The following is a 16,864-nucleotide window of genomic DNA, read 5'->3' on the forward strand; positions in this document are numbered from 1 at the left end:
CCTGCTTTGGGATGGTCCTACAAGATCTTCCTGGAGCTCTGGTCCGGCTTAAAGACTTACACTAGACTTCCTCGCCCCTGGCACTCTGTTCCAGCAGCAGCAAAGAAGTACTGCCAGTTCGGGAAAGTCCTCCAGCAAAGTTCGTCTTGGGGTTAGTTGGTCCCTGTTGGGGAGAATTCTCATAAATGTGCTAATTCCATTAACCCTGGAGACCCCCAGCAACTTTGCTGGATTTTGAGGACTCCATTTTTTTTTTACCTGGAGAGAGTGAGCCTTTTTTCCCACACACACACACTCTCATGTATTTTGATGTGTTTTTTACTCTGGTGTTCTTTGATTATGTAGTTTTAGACAACTCCATAGGCATCATCTTTTCATGTTTGTCACACAGCACCCTCAGTGCAGTGACACAGGGAAGCCTTTTTGGCTGTCCCAAGGTTTAAACCCCTTCTCTCGGATAAACTACCGTTTCCCAGAGAATGTAAAGTTAAATTGGCTTTACTAGTCTTTTTAAATTCCTAGACCCAGCACACACCATCTTCCAGTAGAGTGCTGGAGGGGTTGCCTAGTGTCCCCTATGTCTAGAAACTCATGTAGCAGTCAAATGCTACCCTTTCCTATCGAAATGGCTGGTGGCAGTGGTTTTACAATGAACTACCATGATTTTTCCTGACCGCGAACACCAGTAGCTAAAAATCACAGAGCCATGTTTTTCAAGATGGCGTCTGAGCCCCCTTTGTTTAAACAGGTCCCGGTTTTCTTTTTTTCACCATTTCATTTTGGAAGGGTCCTTCTAGAGTTTGTCTCAATGCGCCAAACCAGGTTTGGTTCCTTTGTTCCTATGCCTTTGGTGGGCTTCAGGACTGAAGACCACCTCTGGCGCCAGAGTGTCTGGGGTGGGCAGGAAGTGAGGGAGGTGACTGAAAATCCCTGTGCTTAGTATCCTAGGAGACCCAAATGCACTCTGGTGTGATTGGCTGGCTGACTGTCCGGCAAGGACAGCCACCCTGCTAGGTGAGTGGCTGCTAGGCTGGAATGAAAGATAGAAAACTGTTTAAAATGTGAGTCTCTTGGCTTGCAAGGCAGAGTCGACCACTGGAACGAAAGAACCGAAGATGAGCTGGAAGAGGACGGCTGCTGCATCTCCTGGACCGTTGGTTTGCGCGGTGAAGCCCTGCTGCAGGTCCGAATCGCCAAGCTCATCTCGACAGAGAAGCACTTCAAGGATGACTTCCCCCTATGAGTTGTTGGGACCAATCAACTTGTAAGCTACCTGGACACTATTCTCAGAGCTAGTTGTATTTTCCGTAGAGTGCTGCAGGAAACCGAATAGCCAGGGAGAAGAACACCAGTTTGTGTGTTTGAAGACAGCTACCGGAATAGAAGATTTGCCAGCTTTGTGACCAGTCCCTGTGCAGTGCAGGAGTCCCCCGACATCCCCACGACTGAGGCTCAGGAACAGCGAGATCCGCAGGAACTGCCAGGAACAAAAGTCTTCAGCGGCATCTTTTTCTTCAATATAAGGTACTGTGAAAATCTGACCGAGAGAACTTACCTCTCACTGCAAAAGTGCGTGCAACTTTGGCAACTTGCAGCCCTAATCAGCTTGTGACCAGACATACGAACCTTTCTTCTATGAACTACTTCTGAGAACCGTGACAAAGACCTTTCCGTTTAAACTACCAGAAACATTTTTCTTATACAAAACTCTAGCCCATTGACTTTGGCCTACGTATTGCATTGAATCAACTCCTCTGGTGACTCAAACTATTAGCACTGTTTAAGAGTAACTCTATTATTCGTTTTATTAACTTATGCCTTTTTTGCTCCTACTTCAAGTGCTCTGAATGCCATTTTGCCCCTCCTTCAAAGTAGTTTTAATGTCTCGGAACCTGACAGTGTGATATACTGTAGTATATGTTCGTGTGATATTGATTGCCTCCTTTCAGTGAATGTTTTGTAACTGACTTTGTAGTGTTTACCAAGAAACCTTGAGTAAAAGTGTCTATCTGAATACTTGTGATTATAGACCTCTGTGTAATACCCTTACAAGCTCACATTCCCTCTTGAGATCAGCCTGGCTGCTCAGCTTGCACCCAAAAACTGTGGAACCGACTTATACCAAAGGTTGGTTTTGCTTACACCTGTAGTCCTAGTTGTGTGTAGTGGTCCCAGAGGGTACGTCATACAAACTTTGCCTAACAGTCCCACCAACCCAAGGGAAGAAGTCAGCCGTTCCGGGGCTTCTCTAATCGATTAGAAACTGGAGCTCCAGCACTGCAGCAGGGCTTCATCAGGCAGTTCAATGGTCCAGGAGGGTGCAGCAAGCTTCTCTTCCAGATTCCTTCGTCGGATGTTTAGTCTAGTGGTCGACTCTGCCTTCAGTCCAAGAAACCTCGCCTTTTATGCAGGTTTCTCCCATTCATGCAGAGCCTAGCTGTCACTCACACAGCAAGGTGGCTGTCCTGCATCAGCACTGGGTGCATTCAGGTAACCAAGGAGACGAAGGATTGGGAGTTTCGGGCCCCTCCCTCGCTTCCTGCTCTGCCAGACACACTGGAGCCAGAGGCGGGTTTCAGCACTGAAGGCCGCCAAAGGCAAAACAAACAAAATGGTTAAACATGATTTGGCGCGCAGAGTAAAACCCACGAAAGACCTCACAAGCAAGAAATGGTGAAAGAAGACGGAAGCCATTTTTGACAAAAGGGGCACCTATGGGTGCTCTGCTGCAGCTGAGGATTCAGCCTGCGGTAGATACGCACAATGGTAGGAAAATTAAACCACTGCCACCAGCCATTAAAAGTCGTGAGTGGAGACCGCTAGGGGGCGCAGAAGTCAATGGCTGCCTGTAGCTCGGCTCCTCTCTCAGCGGGGACGAAAGAGATGATCAAGAGTAATCCCAAACATAATTTCATGAGGAAAACAGTGGACCAACACGTGGAGACAAAAGAGAAAGTATAGATGTTCCAAATCCCTGACTAAACAGCGAGGAAACCAAGAAGAAAACGAGGTTCCCCTCCCCCATATGGTCCTGAGCATGGCAGCCAGACGGTGAGATGCGCTAAACAGATTAAGGTGAAGCGGTACGCAAGGAACCCTCAACAGACAAAAGAAAACGCCCACAGGGGCTGACAGGCTCCAGGGAGACTGTTACAGCTGTGTGACCGAAGCAGAACCTGCGAAGAGTCCAAGCTCTGAAAACCAGCCACCAGTTCCCTCTTCATTCAGGGAGAGCCAACGGGTGCCATAAAGAGCGCACAGTGAGACCAAAAGGTACTAACCAGCAGCAGAAGAGGGGAAAAAGGTAGACGACCAGGGGAAGTAAGCGGCGCGGCTCAGGGGGGAAGCCAGAAGCCATCTCTCGTCTGCAAGGGAAGTAACGTAAAGCAGCAGTAAAAAAGATCATCGTAAGGACCCCCTCGCAAAAGACCACCCAGAGACCTCACACCTCTGAGCCCATTCTGCCAGAGTACTATGAAACCCCAGCAAGGAAGAACCCTGGAAAGCAGAGTAGAGGTACTTGGGGTAGCACCCTACACCATCAATACAAAACGACCAAGAGGGGAAAGAGACGGAGCAGAATCTCCCCTTGGAAGAAGCCTAGATAGGCTACAACAATACTGAGACCAGTCTCATGAATTAGAGGCCCCCCACACAATGAGCCACACAACCACTAAGGAGAAATCAGTGTTCTGCAATCGGACATTCAAGCATCCATTTTGGAAATAAGAGGGAAGGTACATATCGAAGGAAAAGTAGAAAATCTGGAGCACAATCAGATTAATATGGATTTAGTAGAGATGAAATTTAAACGCAAGAATGACCGACATATAGTTAAGAGAACAACTGTTACTCAAAATGGACGGCATGGAAAATAGAGAAAGAAGGTCAAACCTATGAATACTTCGACTGGAGGAAAAGGAAGGCGAATCCCCGCTACAGGTGGAGAGGAAAGTCCAATACCTAATCAACCATTTTATTGAGGCCGATGGAGGCAAGAAAGTGTAAATTCAGAGGGCCCATAGGGGAGGAAGCGCGTTCGGAGGAGGCCCACGATCAATAGTTGTGAAGTTCCTCAGCTTCAAAGAGAAATCGGAAATCCTTATCAAAGCAAAGCAGATGCAGGGCATTGAGTTTCAGGGCTCAAAGATCAAGCTTTGCACTGGGAAGAAGGGCATGTAGGCCTCTCAACCTGTGGCTCACTGAGCAGGCTATCCGATATAGATGGGGCTACCCCTTCAAGCAGACCTTCGAGTGCAAAGGAGAGGACTACAGAGTGGTCCCTCCCAAGGACGCAAAACAAGTTGAAACATTTGACTGACCAAAACGATGCCAAGGGCCCTGTCGGCCCCCAAGGGGCCCACCACCCCGAGCGCAAACAGTGGAGGGGCCGCTACATAGGCAAAAAAGAAGCAAGGTGGGGAGAAAATACGTCAAGCCGAGGTCCAGCATCGCCAATAAAAACTCCATGAAAAGGTAAAGGGGAAGCTGATACCACAGGCACAAGACACGTACAGTAACAAACAGGATTACACGAGACCTAAAGTAACAAAAACAAGGAATGAGATTAACAGAGGAAGCAAGGGATGAGTTTTAAACCTAGTGGCCCTCAGTTCCAAGAGGGTGTCTCAACCCAAGGACCTAGGACATTTACAATGACTGCGGTTCAGTTAAAAGGTTTAGTCATGTATATAGTTAACGGGGGGGGGGCGAGACAAACGGACGGGTGAGACTACTCAGGTGATGCAACGAATAATGATTCACTCAAAGCAAGGGGGCAGAAGGGGAAGGAGCAGACGAAAAAGATGGGACCCAGCATAGAGATGGAAGCTCCCACTAAGACTGGGCCAGGGAGAGGAACGTTAAAGGTGGGCACACTCAATGTCAAGGGGCTTAACTCCCCCCTCAAAGAGACCGCTGCGGGTGGGGGAATTTGATAGGGCTGCCCTTGACATCCTCTTTATCCAAGAGACCAGACTCAAATCGGGGGAAGAGAAGCGGTTATAGGTCAAAGGATTGATTAAAAAGGATCGAATGGTCAAAGGATCGATTCAAAAGGGCCGAAAACAAAAGGATCGACATTTTTGTATTTATTTTTTTTGTTTTTTGGGGGGTCCACCCCTGCCCGTCCCCCCCCGAATTTCTATCCTTTTGTTTTCGGCCCTATTGCGTCAATCATTTTACGTTCGATCCTTTTACATTTGATCCTTTAACTGGACACCAAGAGAAGCCACTGAGGGGGAGAGGAGTGGGACAAACATTTTGGGCATCTGCAGGCCAAAAGAAAGGAGAGTGGGCCAGATATTGAACTAACAAATCAGAATGAAAAGCCCAATGGTGAAAACATCAATAGAAGGAAGGCTCCTGGTGGTTCAGGGTGAATGGGAAACCACACAGATCACCTTTGCGGGAGTGTATATGCCCAACCAAGGCCAGGGGGCGGTCCATGAGAAAGCACTATGCACCATAATAGGAAATAGCAGATGCCCCGTGGTGATAGGGGGAGATTTTAACACATGGGCTGACCCACAAATAGATAGGCAAGCAACACGGGTGATAACCAAGGATCACTCCAGGGAGGAGGGCAGTAAGTTCCTAACCAGCCTCAATGAAAAAGACCTGGTGGAGATCTGGAGATCAATTAACCCAGACAAAAAGGGGTATACGTTCAGATCTGGCGTTTACGATGCATTTACCAGAATTGACTACCTGTTGGTCAACAGAGAAACCAGACCTAGAACTAAGGACAGTGCTATTCGCCCCTTAGGCTGGTCAGACCACGATATGATTACAGCAAAGCTGGAAGTGGAAGGGCTCAACCACCAAGACTCCAAATGGCGGCATAATGACTTGCTGTGTAAGGACAAACTCTACTCACAGGAACTAAAGACTGCAATAGAAGAATATTTTCAGATAAACTATAATGGTGAGGTGAACAGGAAAAGCAGTATGGAGGGACCACCTTATGAGAGAAGGGGCAAAGCGTGAAAGAGAACGGAGGCTACAGGAGGAGAAATTGGGAAAGGAAATCGCAAACCTGGAGGGAAGACTACACGCCCAAGGGTCCTATTGCAAAGACTACCTCGAAACTCTCAAACAAAAAAGAGAGGAGCTCAAAGCACTGGGGAAGGGAGACACAATAAGAAAACGAAAGCTATTAAATCAAAAATTCTATGAAAAGGGCGATAAAGCGGATAAAATGTTGGCCACTAGACTGAAAGCCCAAAGAGCAGAGAGATGGGTTGAGGGAATTGAAACGGGGGGGGGGGTAGGGTGGGTGGGTACAATCCCCAGAGGAAATAGCCAATCAATTTGCCAAATACTATAAACTCCTTTACACCTCGGAGGGAAATAGAGCTGAAAAGGAGATGGGTAAAATATATTGAGATGGCAGGACTAACACATTTTAAAGGTATCGGACCAATCTCTCCTGGATTCTGCCATAACCTCAGAAGAAGTAAAAACTGCAATAAACAGACTTCCACCGGGAGGGGCCCCCATAGAGGATGGTTACGGCATGGGCTTCTGTAAGCACTTTATCGAAACCCTGTCCCCCCACCTAGCCAACCTATTCAATCCTATTCGAGAATCTTGCCATGCACTCCCATCAGTCTCCTCGGCGTACATAGTGGAAATCCCCAAGGCAGGAAAAGACCCCACATGCTGTAAATCCTACTGACCGATTTCCTTGTTGAACACGGATGCCAAGGTATACGCAAGGGTCCTAGCCACATGTATGGAAGAGCTAATGCCTTGCCTGATCCACCAGGACCAGGTGGGCTTCATAAAAGGCAGACAAGGAGCGGACGCCATGCGGAAGATGTTTGACATCATGGAGCATTCCAGGGGACTTGATGGGGATCATGTGCTTCTCAGTATGGACTCGGAGAAAGTGTTTGATCGGGTGCAGTGGGACTTGCTCTGGGCCATACTTAGGAACATGGGCTTCGGAGAACGATTTATACGTGGGATCCAGGCAATTTATAACGCCCCAAAGGGGAAAGTGGCTGTGAATAGCAAACTCTCTGAGTTCGGCATGTCCAGAGGAACCAGACAGGGGTGCCCCCTCTCTCCACTCCTCTACACCCTATCCATTGAGCCTCTGGGCAATGTTATCAGGAAAGAGAACACAATCAAGGTGGTTGTGGTGGGTGGCACAGAATAAAAACTGCTCATGTTTGCCGACGATATACTCCTCTATCTGGCAGACCCCCAGACGGCGATACCTAGAGTGCTACAGTCAATACAGGAATTTGGCAGGAATCCAGCCACCCAGATACTAGAAATGCGACTACATGGGGAATACCAACGACATATCAAAGTCTAATATACCTGGGAATCAATGTCGTTAGAGCGCCAGAAGAGTTATACGAGGCAAATCTCCCACCACTAATTTCAGAAATATCAAAAGATCTGGAAAGAGGGGCCAGGCTAACAATATCATGGCTGGGCCGCCTGAATGCCATAAAAATGGTAATTCTCCCCAAAGTCCTGTACCAATACCAGATGCTCCCAATCACTATCCCACAAACTCACTTCACAGACATGAAAACCATGCTCCTTAAATTTCTCTGGCAGGGGAAAAAGCAGTGGATAGCCTACAGTGCCCTAATCCAACCAAAGGCGGGAGGAGGACCAGGGCTTCCAGACCTGTATACATACTATCGAGCAGCCCAGCTTAGAGCCCTGGTGCCGCACCTGAGAGGAGATAAAAAAAAGGGTTGCCATCGAAAACAAAACCATCTATTGCGACCTGTAACTCTCGGAGAATGGCTCTGGGCACCAAAGAAGGCCTTCCCAATAGTGTAATCAACCAATTTGCAATAGGATTGCTCTGGCAGCTACGGTGAAATAAGGGAGAAATGAAGGCACTCACGACATGGCCATCACCCATGAGTTGTGTATGGGCTCCCCCCCATTAAAAATGAAATCCAAGACCCCCAATGCTAACAGAAATGGTATGAAGCAAGACTTGAAAGAGTGAGGCAATTCATTAAAGCCAATGGATTTATATCTATCCAAGACTTGGAAACCGGCCTGCAAACCAGACCCCTGCGAGCGTACATGTTCCTACAACTAAAAGTAGCGCTACTAACCTCGAAATCGATGGAGAAAATCGGGAGAACCTCTCCTCAGTGGAGAAAATATTAAGTGAATCCCTTGTAACCAAGGGCCCCATCTCACAGCTATATAGATCCCTACTGAGTGCTAGACGAAACAGAATTGACGGCCTAAAAAAAATGAGAGAAGGATATGGACGCAATGATGTCAGACCAACTATGGTCTCAAATGTGCAGATCAGCACACAAAACCTCAATTTTAGCCCAGTATAAACTATATGGAATAGAATTGCTGCGCAGATGGCAATATGACCCCAAAAGTCTCTTCAAAATGTTCGAGCAACAAAATGTTCGAGCAAACACGCCCCCAATGTTGGAGAGGATGCAGTGCCCAGGCTGACTACTGGCATATGTGGTGGTCTTGCCCGAAAATCCAGGCATATTGGAAAGAGGTGCTAGCTTGGATCAGAAAGGTAGATGGGATCACCTGAGAGTTTGACCCAAGACTGGTACTATTCGGCTTGGAAGAGCAGTAAAATCAGTGGAAACGTGCTCCCCATATGACACACCACCTACTATTAACAGCGAGGGTCTGCATCACCATTAGCTGGAAATCAGACTCTCCCTCTGAATCAACCTGGCCCCGGAAAGCTAGAGAACTCTGAGATGGAGAATATCGCTGGGGTTCTCCACGAGATCACGCCAAGCAGAGAAATGGAGTGGGCACTCTTCCTCGATGCCTATAAATGACAGGAGATGATGCCCCAAACAAATGAATGCAACCACCCCTGTGACTAACACCTGTGATTCGTTTTGTGAACCAAAAACATCCCGGAAAATCTGTTTTTCTTTTTCATGTGTGAGCTATACAAATACGTGTATGAGACAGTCGACCACTGGACGAAGGAATCCGAAGAACTTGGAAGAGACACATGCTGCAACTCCTGGAATGTTGATTTGCCTGGTGAAGCCCTCCTGCTGTGCTGAAGCTCCAAATTCGCCTCGACTAGAGAAGCCAAGCAAGGACGACGTCTCCTCTTGAGTTGTTGGGACCAATCGACTCCAAAGTGAACATGTTTGGACAATCTTGAGGAACTGCTGTACTTCCTCTGCTGCCGCTGGAACCGAAGTGCCAGGGAGAGGAACACCAAACCGAGTGCGTCACTTTTAAGTCGGACGCGAGCTTGTGGAAGATCCTCCGGACTCCCAGTAAGCAGGACGGACCAAGCTGAAACCACAAAGTGCCGCTGAATAGAAGTTGGTACTTTTCTGTCGTCGTTGTGTTGCAGGAGTCCCCAGAAGTCCTCCCTCTTGTTCCCACGACTGAGGCACAGGAACGAAAGGATCTGCAGAGCCACACAGGAACAGAAGTCAGCTGGAACCATTTCTTCTAACCAAAGGTACTGTACAATCTAAGAGAACTTACCACTTGTTGTAACTGACTTGATCTCATTTGAGACCCGTCTTGGTTGCTTCTGTAGAGTTGCTTGCATCTTATACCTCTCACAAGCCTCCCAGCTTGTGACCCTACTTTGATTCTACTTTTTCTACAAAGACTTCTAAAACATTGTGCAAGACCTTTACCTACCTGCAAGAAGTGTTTCAGCTCACCTAGACTTTTGCCCAATTGACATTGGCTGGCCTGGCTCTCTGAATGACTCTTCTCTCCTCTGTGTTTTACCTTCCCTCCAGGAAAGGGTTAATTTACTTTGCATTGCAGGTTTCAAAAGTACCTACCTCGGTCAGAATATTTGTGTGATCTATTGTTTTATTCTTAAACCTCTTTACTTTAATACTCAACTCAGTATTGCTTTACATGTACCCGTGATATATTAATGTCCACACGGTCCTAGCTATTTAAGTCACCTGAGGGTGTAGGAAGTGTCTGTGTCATCCCAAATGGGTATTTGCTGATTTAGAGAAACCAAGTGTGTGTATTTTGGAGTGTATGTGTGTGTTACTATTAGATTACCCCTTCTGAAGAATTCTTATTCAAACTGACTGTTAAATGTTTAATCAAGAAACCTTGAGTGTTTTTATTTGGATACTTGGCACTGTGAATCTCTGTGTAACCACCCTACTGCTCACATTGACCCCTATTCATATAAGCCTGGCTTCTCAGCCACACTGCCAGTATGTGTAGTACAGACGTCTACCAAAGGTTGGGTTCCTATTACCAGGAGGTCAAGGTTGTTGTAGTGCACCCAAAGGGTACTGCTCCAAATCTTGCCTAACATGGTCCATAGAATCTACAGAGGAAAAGTCGCCAAAAGAGAAATCTTCTCTAACAGTCCCACTGAGTGTGTTTTAGGAAACACCAATTCAGCTCACTCTAGTGTGAAGAAGTGTTAAGTGAGCAGCACTAATTTGCTGTTAGTTGCAGGTCAGATGCCAACCTCCATCTTCCTTAGATAGATTCTTTAGCTGCTTTGGGAAGAGTCCCATCAACAAAGGTATGGTGCAGAATCCTTTATCTTTTATAGTGCTTTTGAGAGAACATCCAATTTCAAATACTCTGCACCATTCAAACATTTTGCGGCCACCCGTTTGTAGATGGTTGCACCAGGGGTGGGTGAAACAGGCCAAGATTTTCTCTGTGGAGAAATGGGTGCATTTTGGGAAACTATTCCCTGCTTCATTGATATCTTCTCTTTTCCTGCACATTTTATTTTTTGCCTGATATTGCATTTGATTGGGGGCTCTGAAACGTTTGGCCCCCTAATTGCCTTAAGTTTTTCTGAAAAGAGTTGAATTGGACAAAGTTGGGAGGCGTGAGAGGGGGCCTGGGGGGTTGATGGTGCTGGCAAATTTTGTTTCGCCAGCGATAATTTCGCCCACCTGTAGCTGCCACGTTCTGACCTTCCCTGGCATCTTCCAAGGCAAAATTAAAACGTGGATTCAACAGTGAATACCACATATATTTGTGCAATTTACCAGATGCAGCCATGATTAGAGCCCCCAACCTAGTCGCATGAAGGACTTGGCCGTATATGGTCAAACACTAGTTTCAAATCCAGCCTTATAGAGCCTTGATGCAGAGCCTCATTGGATTTGTAAAAACCATGTAGCCTTTTTAAGGGGACCTGTAGGGAAATAAATGGTGTTGCTTTCAGCCAGTGGGCAACAAAAGCCAAGCCTGGGTTGCTTGGAGAATGACTACATGGCAACTTCGGGGCACCCCAGACCTGAAAGTCGTAGGAACTTCCAGGGCAGATGTATGGGGGTGGTGGAGGTTGGGCGATGAATAAGGCTAATCAAAGTAATCCTTGGGTAATGATGCAGGGTAGGACGATTTACCAAACATTTACAAAAATATTGCAAAACAAAGTATCTCAGAGTAGACTCTAGACCTGTCCCAAGGGTGGTTGGGGCTGACTGGCAAACTGGTACGTTTGCTCACACTGAGGACAGTTACCCTAGGTCTTAGATTTTTGAGCGCACACAATCTGTTGAATGGGCATTGGGGACTGGGTTTTTAATTAGGTTAAATTCTCAATGGCTGGGTGATTTCTTTCTTTTGGATTCTACTCAAATTGCCTTTACCATTCTGATTTTTTTAAAGTGTGCAACAGTATTATTGACTAGTGGGTACATCTAAATGGTCTTGCTTAAACTTCTGCAAGGCACTAGAGTTATCATTGCTCTACCTGCTTTCAGACTGAGGAAGTCGGATATTGAAGCATTGATTAATTGGCTGCCGCAGGTCAGGATTTGGCCTTCATCTTGCAGTGTCCGGAGCTGAAGTGGATCTTGACGAACAGTGTTTGGCACATATGTTCCCTAGTTAATCACTACCCAGCGCTTGACATAGACTGGCTCAAGAAGCTATGGAAAGGGTGCCCAACAGGTTATGGGCAGGCCAATCTGGGGTAATCTGCCTTATATATGGTGATGCTGGGACCAAGTTGAGGCTACCTGCCTCTCCATAAGGGCTGGTACGGCACAAAGAGGGCAAAGTGTACACAAGCGCTAGAATGCAGTTGTCAGCTTTATCTGGAAACAAGACTTTGACTTTTGGCATGCTTTTTTTCCCAGCATAGTCAAAATCCCAGAATGGGCAGTAATCACATCTCGTACAAAGGAAATGGGACCCCAAAAGTGTGGCCTGTATGTTTCAATCTCTTAATCCTCAAGTGTGTTCAACTATGTTGTGAAGCAGATGCAAAAGTAATGAAATGGTTCTGACCAGTTGGTCTTGTTCTACTTCTGCCCTTCATTTTGGAGCCTGGTTGTAAAGTAGAGCTAAAAGCACATTAAGACGTGAATGAAATTACTTCTGTTCATGTTTTAAGTGCTGTGAAGAGTCAACCAAGCAGTAAAATGTTGCCCACCTGAAACGCGCTCACTATGCCACAAAGCCCTGTTGATCTTAGACTGCTTTCACACATCTCTTCTCTTTGTTTTGCTCAATCTTAAAGAGTTGGTTTATGTTTGAAATATGAAGTCCTTTGATATTTTTCTTGTTGCCTTTAACTTGGAGTAACAAATCGATCATTTTGGCTGTTAAATTATAATTATTTTCTTTAGAATCATATTTGTCAAACTTGGTGGTTCTATTGCCCACTAAATTATGTTCCTTTTTTGTTTAGGTTCAGCACTTAGGTTCTGCACATCAAGAGTGGAATGGAAACTATGGTCATCGAAGACAGCAGACATACATCCCAGCTAACGTCTCCAGCCACCCATTCACCCTTCAACACGGAAGTCCAAATCACTCTACTGTTCATGCTCATTTGGCTGGAAACGCTCACTTGGCAGGACAGCCTGCTATTCTTTCATATGCGTCCTCTGTGCCGCTGACTACTGCTGCACCAGTAGCCCACCTTCTTGCCTCTCCTTGTACCTCAAGACCTATTCTGCAGCATCCAACTTACAGCATCTCTCATCCCAATGGCATCGTTCACCAGGTCGCTGTGGGCATAAACCACCGTCTCTTGCCTTCCCCAACGATTCATCAGACTCAATACAAACAGTTTTTTCCACCACATTCTTACATTGCAGCTTCTCCTGCATTCACAGGATTTCCATTGAGTCCAACAAAACTGAACCAGTATCCATATATGTGAGAACATGGAAGTACGGTGTGTGTTGGGGAAACTCAATGACAAACATTTAATTTGAAAGAAACAAACATGGTATTTAATAAATATTCACCATGGCACAACCAGAAAATTATTTTTGGAATCATGTAGACTTGGGTGCAATGTAAACGACCTTGAGCTTTAAACAATGTTCACTTTATGTGTTTTGCACATTTGGTATAACTTGTCTTTGGTCATGTTTTCTTCTATAGTAACTGTAGACAAGTGACTTAACAGACGCAGAGGCTCTGTTTTGCTCCTCCTATTTTTTATACAAATGCCTTCTTACTAGTGCAAGACATGTCTACATTTGGGAAGCCATTCAATGTGCACATTTAGAGCAACATATGCACATATGTCTACAGTACAATGTACAAGTAACATGTTTGTATTTCCTGTGTCTTGCTGTTTCAATGTCTAGTCACTTACTGTATCTAACACAAAAGTTGTACTTCACATTGCATGTGTCTCTTGCATGGGCAAAACAAGGAAGTTGCCTCGACGTTGCTCTTTAATGTTGGTGTCCTAATACTCTCAGCTGCATTGTAAACTGTTCCCACACATAGTGCCTTAAATATTTGAGGTTGTTGAAGTTACTACTTGTATATTCATTTTGAGGACTGCAGCACTTAAAATTCATATATGTTTTTTGATAGAATAGTGCTTATTTTCGGTTTTGTGATATGATTTTAGAAGATGGGGTTTTCCTTATTGGAAGGACGGTATGTTTGCTATAGCGGAATTTTATCTGTTTTTATCAGAACGACCAAGATCCAAGAAAAGAAAACCATAGCACGCCAGTGATTCTTTCTTGGTTGTAAAGAATTGATGGACAAGACTGACTCTAACAGTATTTCTGTTTATTGGAACAGAAAAACAATCTTATGGTTTATTTTCAAAATATCCTGGTTCAAAGGGCATGCCTCGGGCATGAGTATTGGCTCTGGAAGAGCATGCAGTTGAAGCTTTATTTCATAAATGGTATGGGTTCATCTTAGCTTGAGCAAACCACGCAGTATTTGATAATTATCAGAAATATCTACAGTTGAAAGCTTGAGATGGCGCGAGTTGTGTGTGCGTTTTTCATTTATGCATGCAACATGTTTTAGCCTTTTTTTATATAATAGTATTTGTTTTAGCTTGTTGGTGTTCACTGCTTATTTAATACATTCCGTCAGGGACATAAATTTCATGCTTTTTCATTTTATTTCTCTAGGAAGTGCATTTATTTTGTTTGTTTTTCAAATAAAGTTGCGTTTTGCAGCACCAAAGACTTAATTATCCATTTCCTATAAAAAGGTAGCTATTTTTTGCATAGACCTCAAGCATACTTTAGTGTATAAATGGGTGTGAGAAAAGCTATTAAACAGGGGCTATGTTTAAGCTTATGGGCAAGTAATTATATAATTTTTCATGAATGTATCATAGGTAAGCTGCTATATAATTGCCACTTTGGATAGCTGTGAAATTAGGTAATTAACTAGTTCCTACATAGCCTTCTGATTTCTGTTCTATTTTCACAAAATAGAAGTGGGAGTTTTTGATTATTATTTTGCTTTCATATTTGGAGTGTCAGTGTAACTACTGTATTGTAAATTATGGACTTTAATTGTATGTTATTTTGGGGTGTGTTATATGCATCAGTATTTTATCTCCATTAACTGCTTATAAGTGAATGTTTCGATGTAACTTAATTTTTTCATTTTTGCTGTTGTATGTAGTTCTTTGAAAGCCGTCTGTTTCTGGCTTGACTTCATGTTTTATTTTAAACTCTGGAATACAGTCTTTGTAGCGTTGACTGGAATAAGTAGTACAAAGGATTTCAGTTTTGACTCCCCAAATGTTTTGGAATTCCAACATTTATTTGTTCAATGAATTTCATACCACTATTACAACACTGTCAATAAGCTAATGACTGAGAGGTTTTTCTTTACTCCATTAACACAAACAGTGTTTTATTTAATGTATGTGTAAAACTACTGTGCCTACATATGAAAATTGTTTTGTTAGAAAAAAACGAAACACAACAGTATTAGATTATAAAACAGAAATACCAGCAGTACATTTTTTAGTCACACTGGAAATGAAGGATCCTAATTTTTTCCACACGTTTCCGTGTTTTTAGTATCAACACTATGCATTTTATACAAATGAGATGTAAATGTACATTAAATAAGTGCTATCTAATTACTTTTAAATTCAGTTAGCCCATAGGTATTTTGAATACATGTATGGAGTCAAGAAAATACACAGCAGAACATGTCCCACCTTAACAAGTCAGAACCTTTGCATTTGAAGTCAAATTCCCCGTTTATGTTAACGTTTCTATCTTGATACAACAAATGACTGTTTTCTTATTTTGGGGGCCATGTAATCTTTAATGCTCTGATGTTAGTGTGTGTACATTTACTGTGTTTAAGTTTGGAAGTTAATATAGCTTGTTTAACAGAATCTATCCATTTACCCTTGCATAATCTTTTACAACTAAAGCTTATGATATGAATGTGTCCCCAAGTTACAGGTCTGCTGCTCTTTATATATTAAACTCCTGGAAATGTGTTTGCATTTGGAAGTGGTAAATGAATGAGATTCCCCCTTAACTTAAATAATTAATTGTATTAAATGGTGAGATACATACCAAAAAATGCAAAATAACTAAAAAGGAATTCCTCCCATGAGATAAAATGTTATACAGCTTGTTATTTTGATGCCTTTTAAAGTAAGCACTGCATGAGTATAGAACTGCATATTTGCATACTATTTTTAATTTGCAAATTATTTTTATATGAATTCCTTGTATTCCGTTTGTAATTTTAATTCAGGGTATCTTATTAATCAAGTATGCTACTGTATTAAATCATTTTTGTCCTTGCGTTTGAGTATTTTTTGTTATGTTTTACGAATAGTTTTAACTTGGCTTGTTTTAAGTAGAAGTTAAATCACACTTCAAGTTGTAGGGAGATTTGTTTTAGAAATCCAAAAACGTAGACTTGATTACTAAGTTTGAACTGTTACTGTTAAACAATTTGTAGACTTGTGGCTTTTTATTTTTTATTGTTTATTTTTGGTATTTGATTTTTATGCTACACTAGTTTGCCATGTAGCAATTGCACTGTGCAATATTACAATGAGGACTGGGAAAAATGTTATGGATGTATGTCTCTTAAAGTTTGCGATAGTATTTCTCTAGTTCTCAGTGATTTAAATGTGACCAAGCCTTCTGTACTTTGTCACAAAAAGCGGGTTTTCCAGGTGACTCTTTTGGTGAGTGTCAAAATGAGAATGTATGGTGTATTATTGTCAAGATTCACTTTGAATTAAAATATATATTGCAGCAAACATGTTGTGAGCATTTTAATTTCTGTGTAAAATACAAAGCATTTCATGGACATACATTGTCTATGGGTACATTTTTGAGTGTATTTATTGACGGCAAAACAATCAGTTCATGGGATCATATCTGGCCAATCAAATTGTTTTTACTGAGGTCTGCATACCATTTGACCATTCAGATTCTGCAATTGCGGCATTTGGATCCATGGATTGGTTGGTGAGCTTCTGAGAGCAAACATTGGCCCCTCACAATAACTCTTCCATCCATGGATGCAACATCATAAAATAACTCAATCAGTTGTATATTTCTTTTGGATGTTTTTGTGTAGTTTTGTCGAACAGCACCAGAGTTAACACCATCTGAAATGGAGCTCTTACTATGCGAAGTCC

At 43.5% G+C, this 16,864-nt stretch overlaps 1 protein-coding gene across 2 annotated transcripts in view; it reads left to right on the forward strand.

The window, feature by feature from the left end:
• Positions 1–16,480, forward strand: part of HIPK3 (homeodomain interacting protein kinase 3) — a 754,208-nt gene extending 737,728 nt beyond the window's left edge. For both annotated transcript variants that reach the window (XM_069623579.1, XM_069623578.1), the window contains exon 16: positions 12,650–16,480. In XM_069623579.1, coding sequence (XP_069479680.1) covers positions 12,650–13,126 — 477 coding nt within the window. In that variant the 3' untranslated portion in view covers positions 13,127–16,480. The remainder of the gene's footprint in view (positions 1–12,649) is intronic.
• Positions 16,481–16,864: the final 384 nt, after the last annotated feature.

The sequence above is a fragment of the Ambystoma mexicanum genome, chromosome 11 (assembly GCF_040938575.1).
Source record: "Ambystoma mexicanum isolate Mex_15411 chromosome 11, UKY_AmexF1_1, whole genome shotgun sequence".
Lineage (NCBI taxonomy): Eukaryota > Metazoa > Chordata > Amphibia > Caudata > Ambystomatidae > Ambystoma > Ambystoma mexicanum.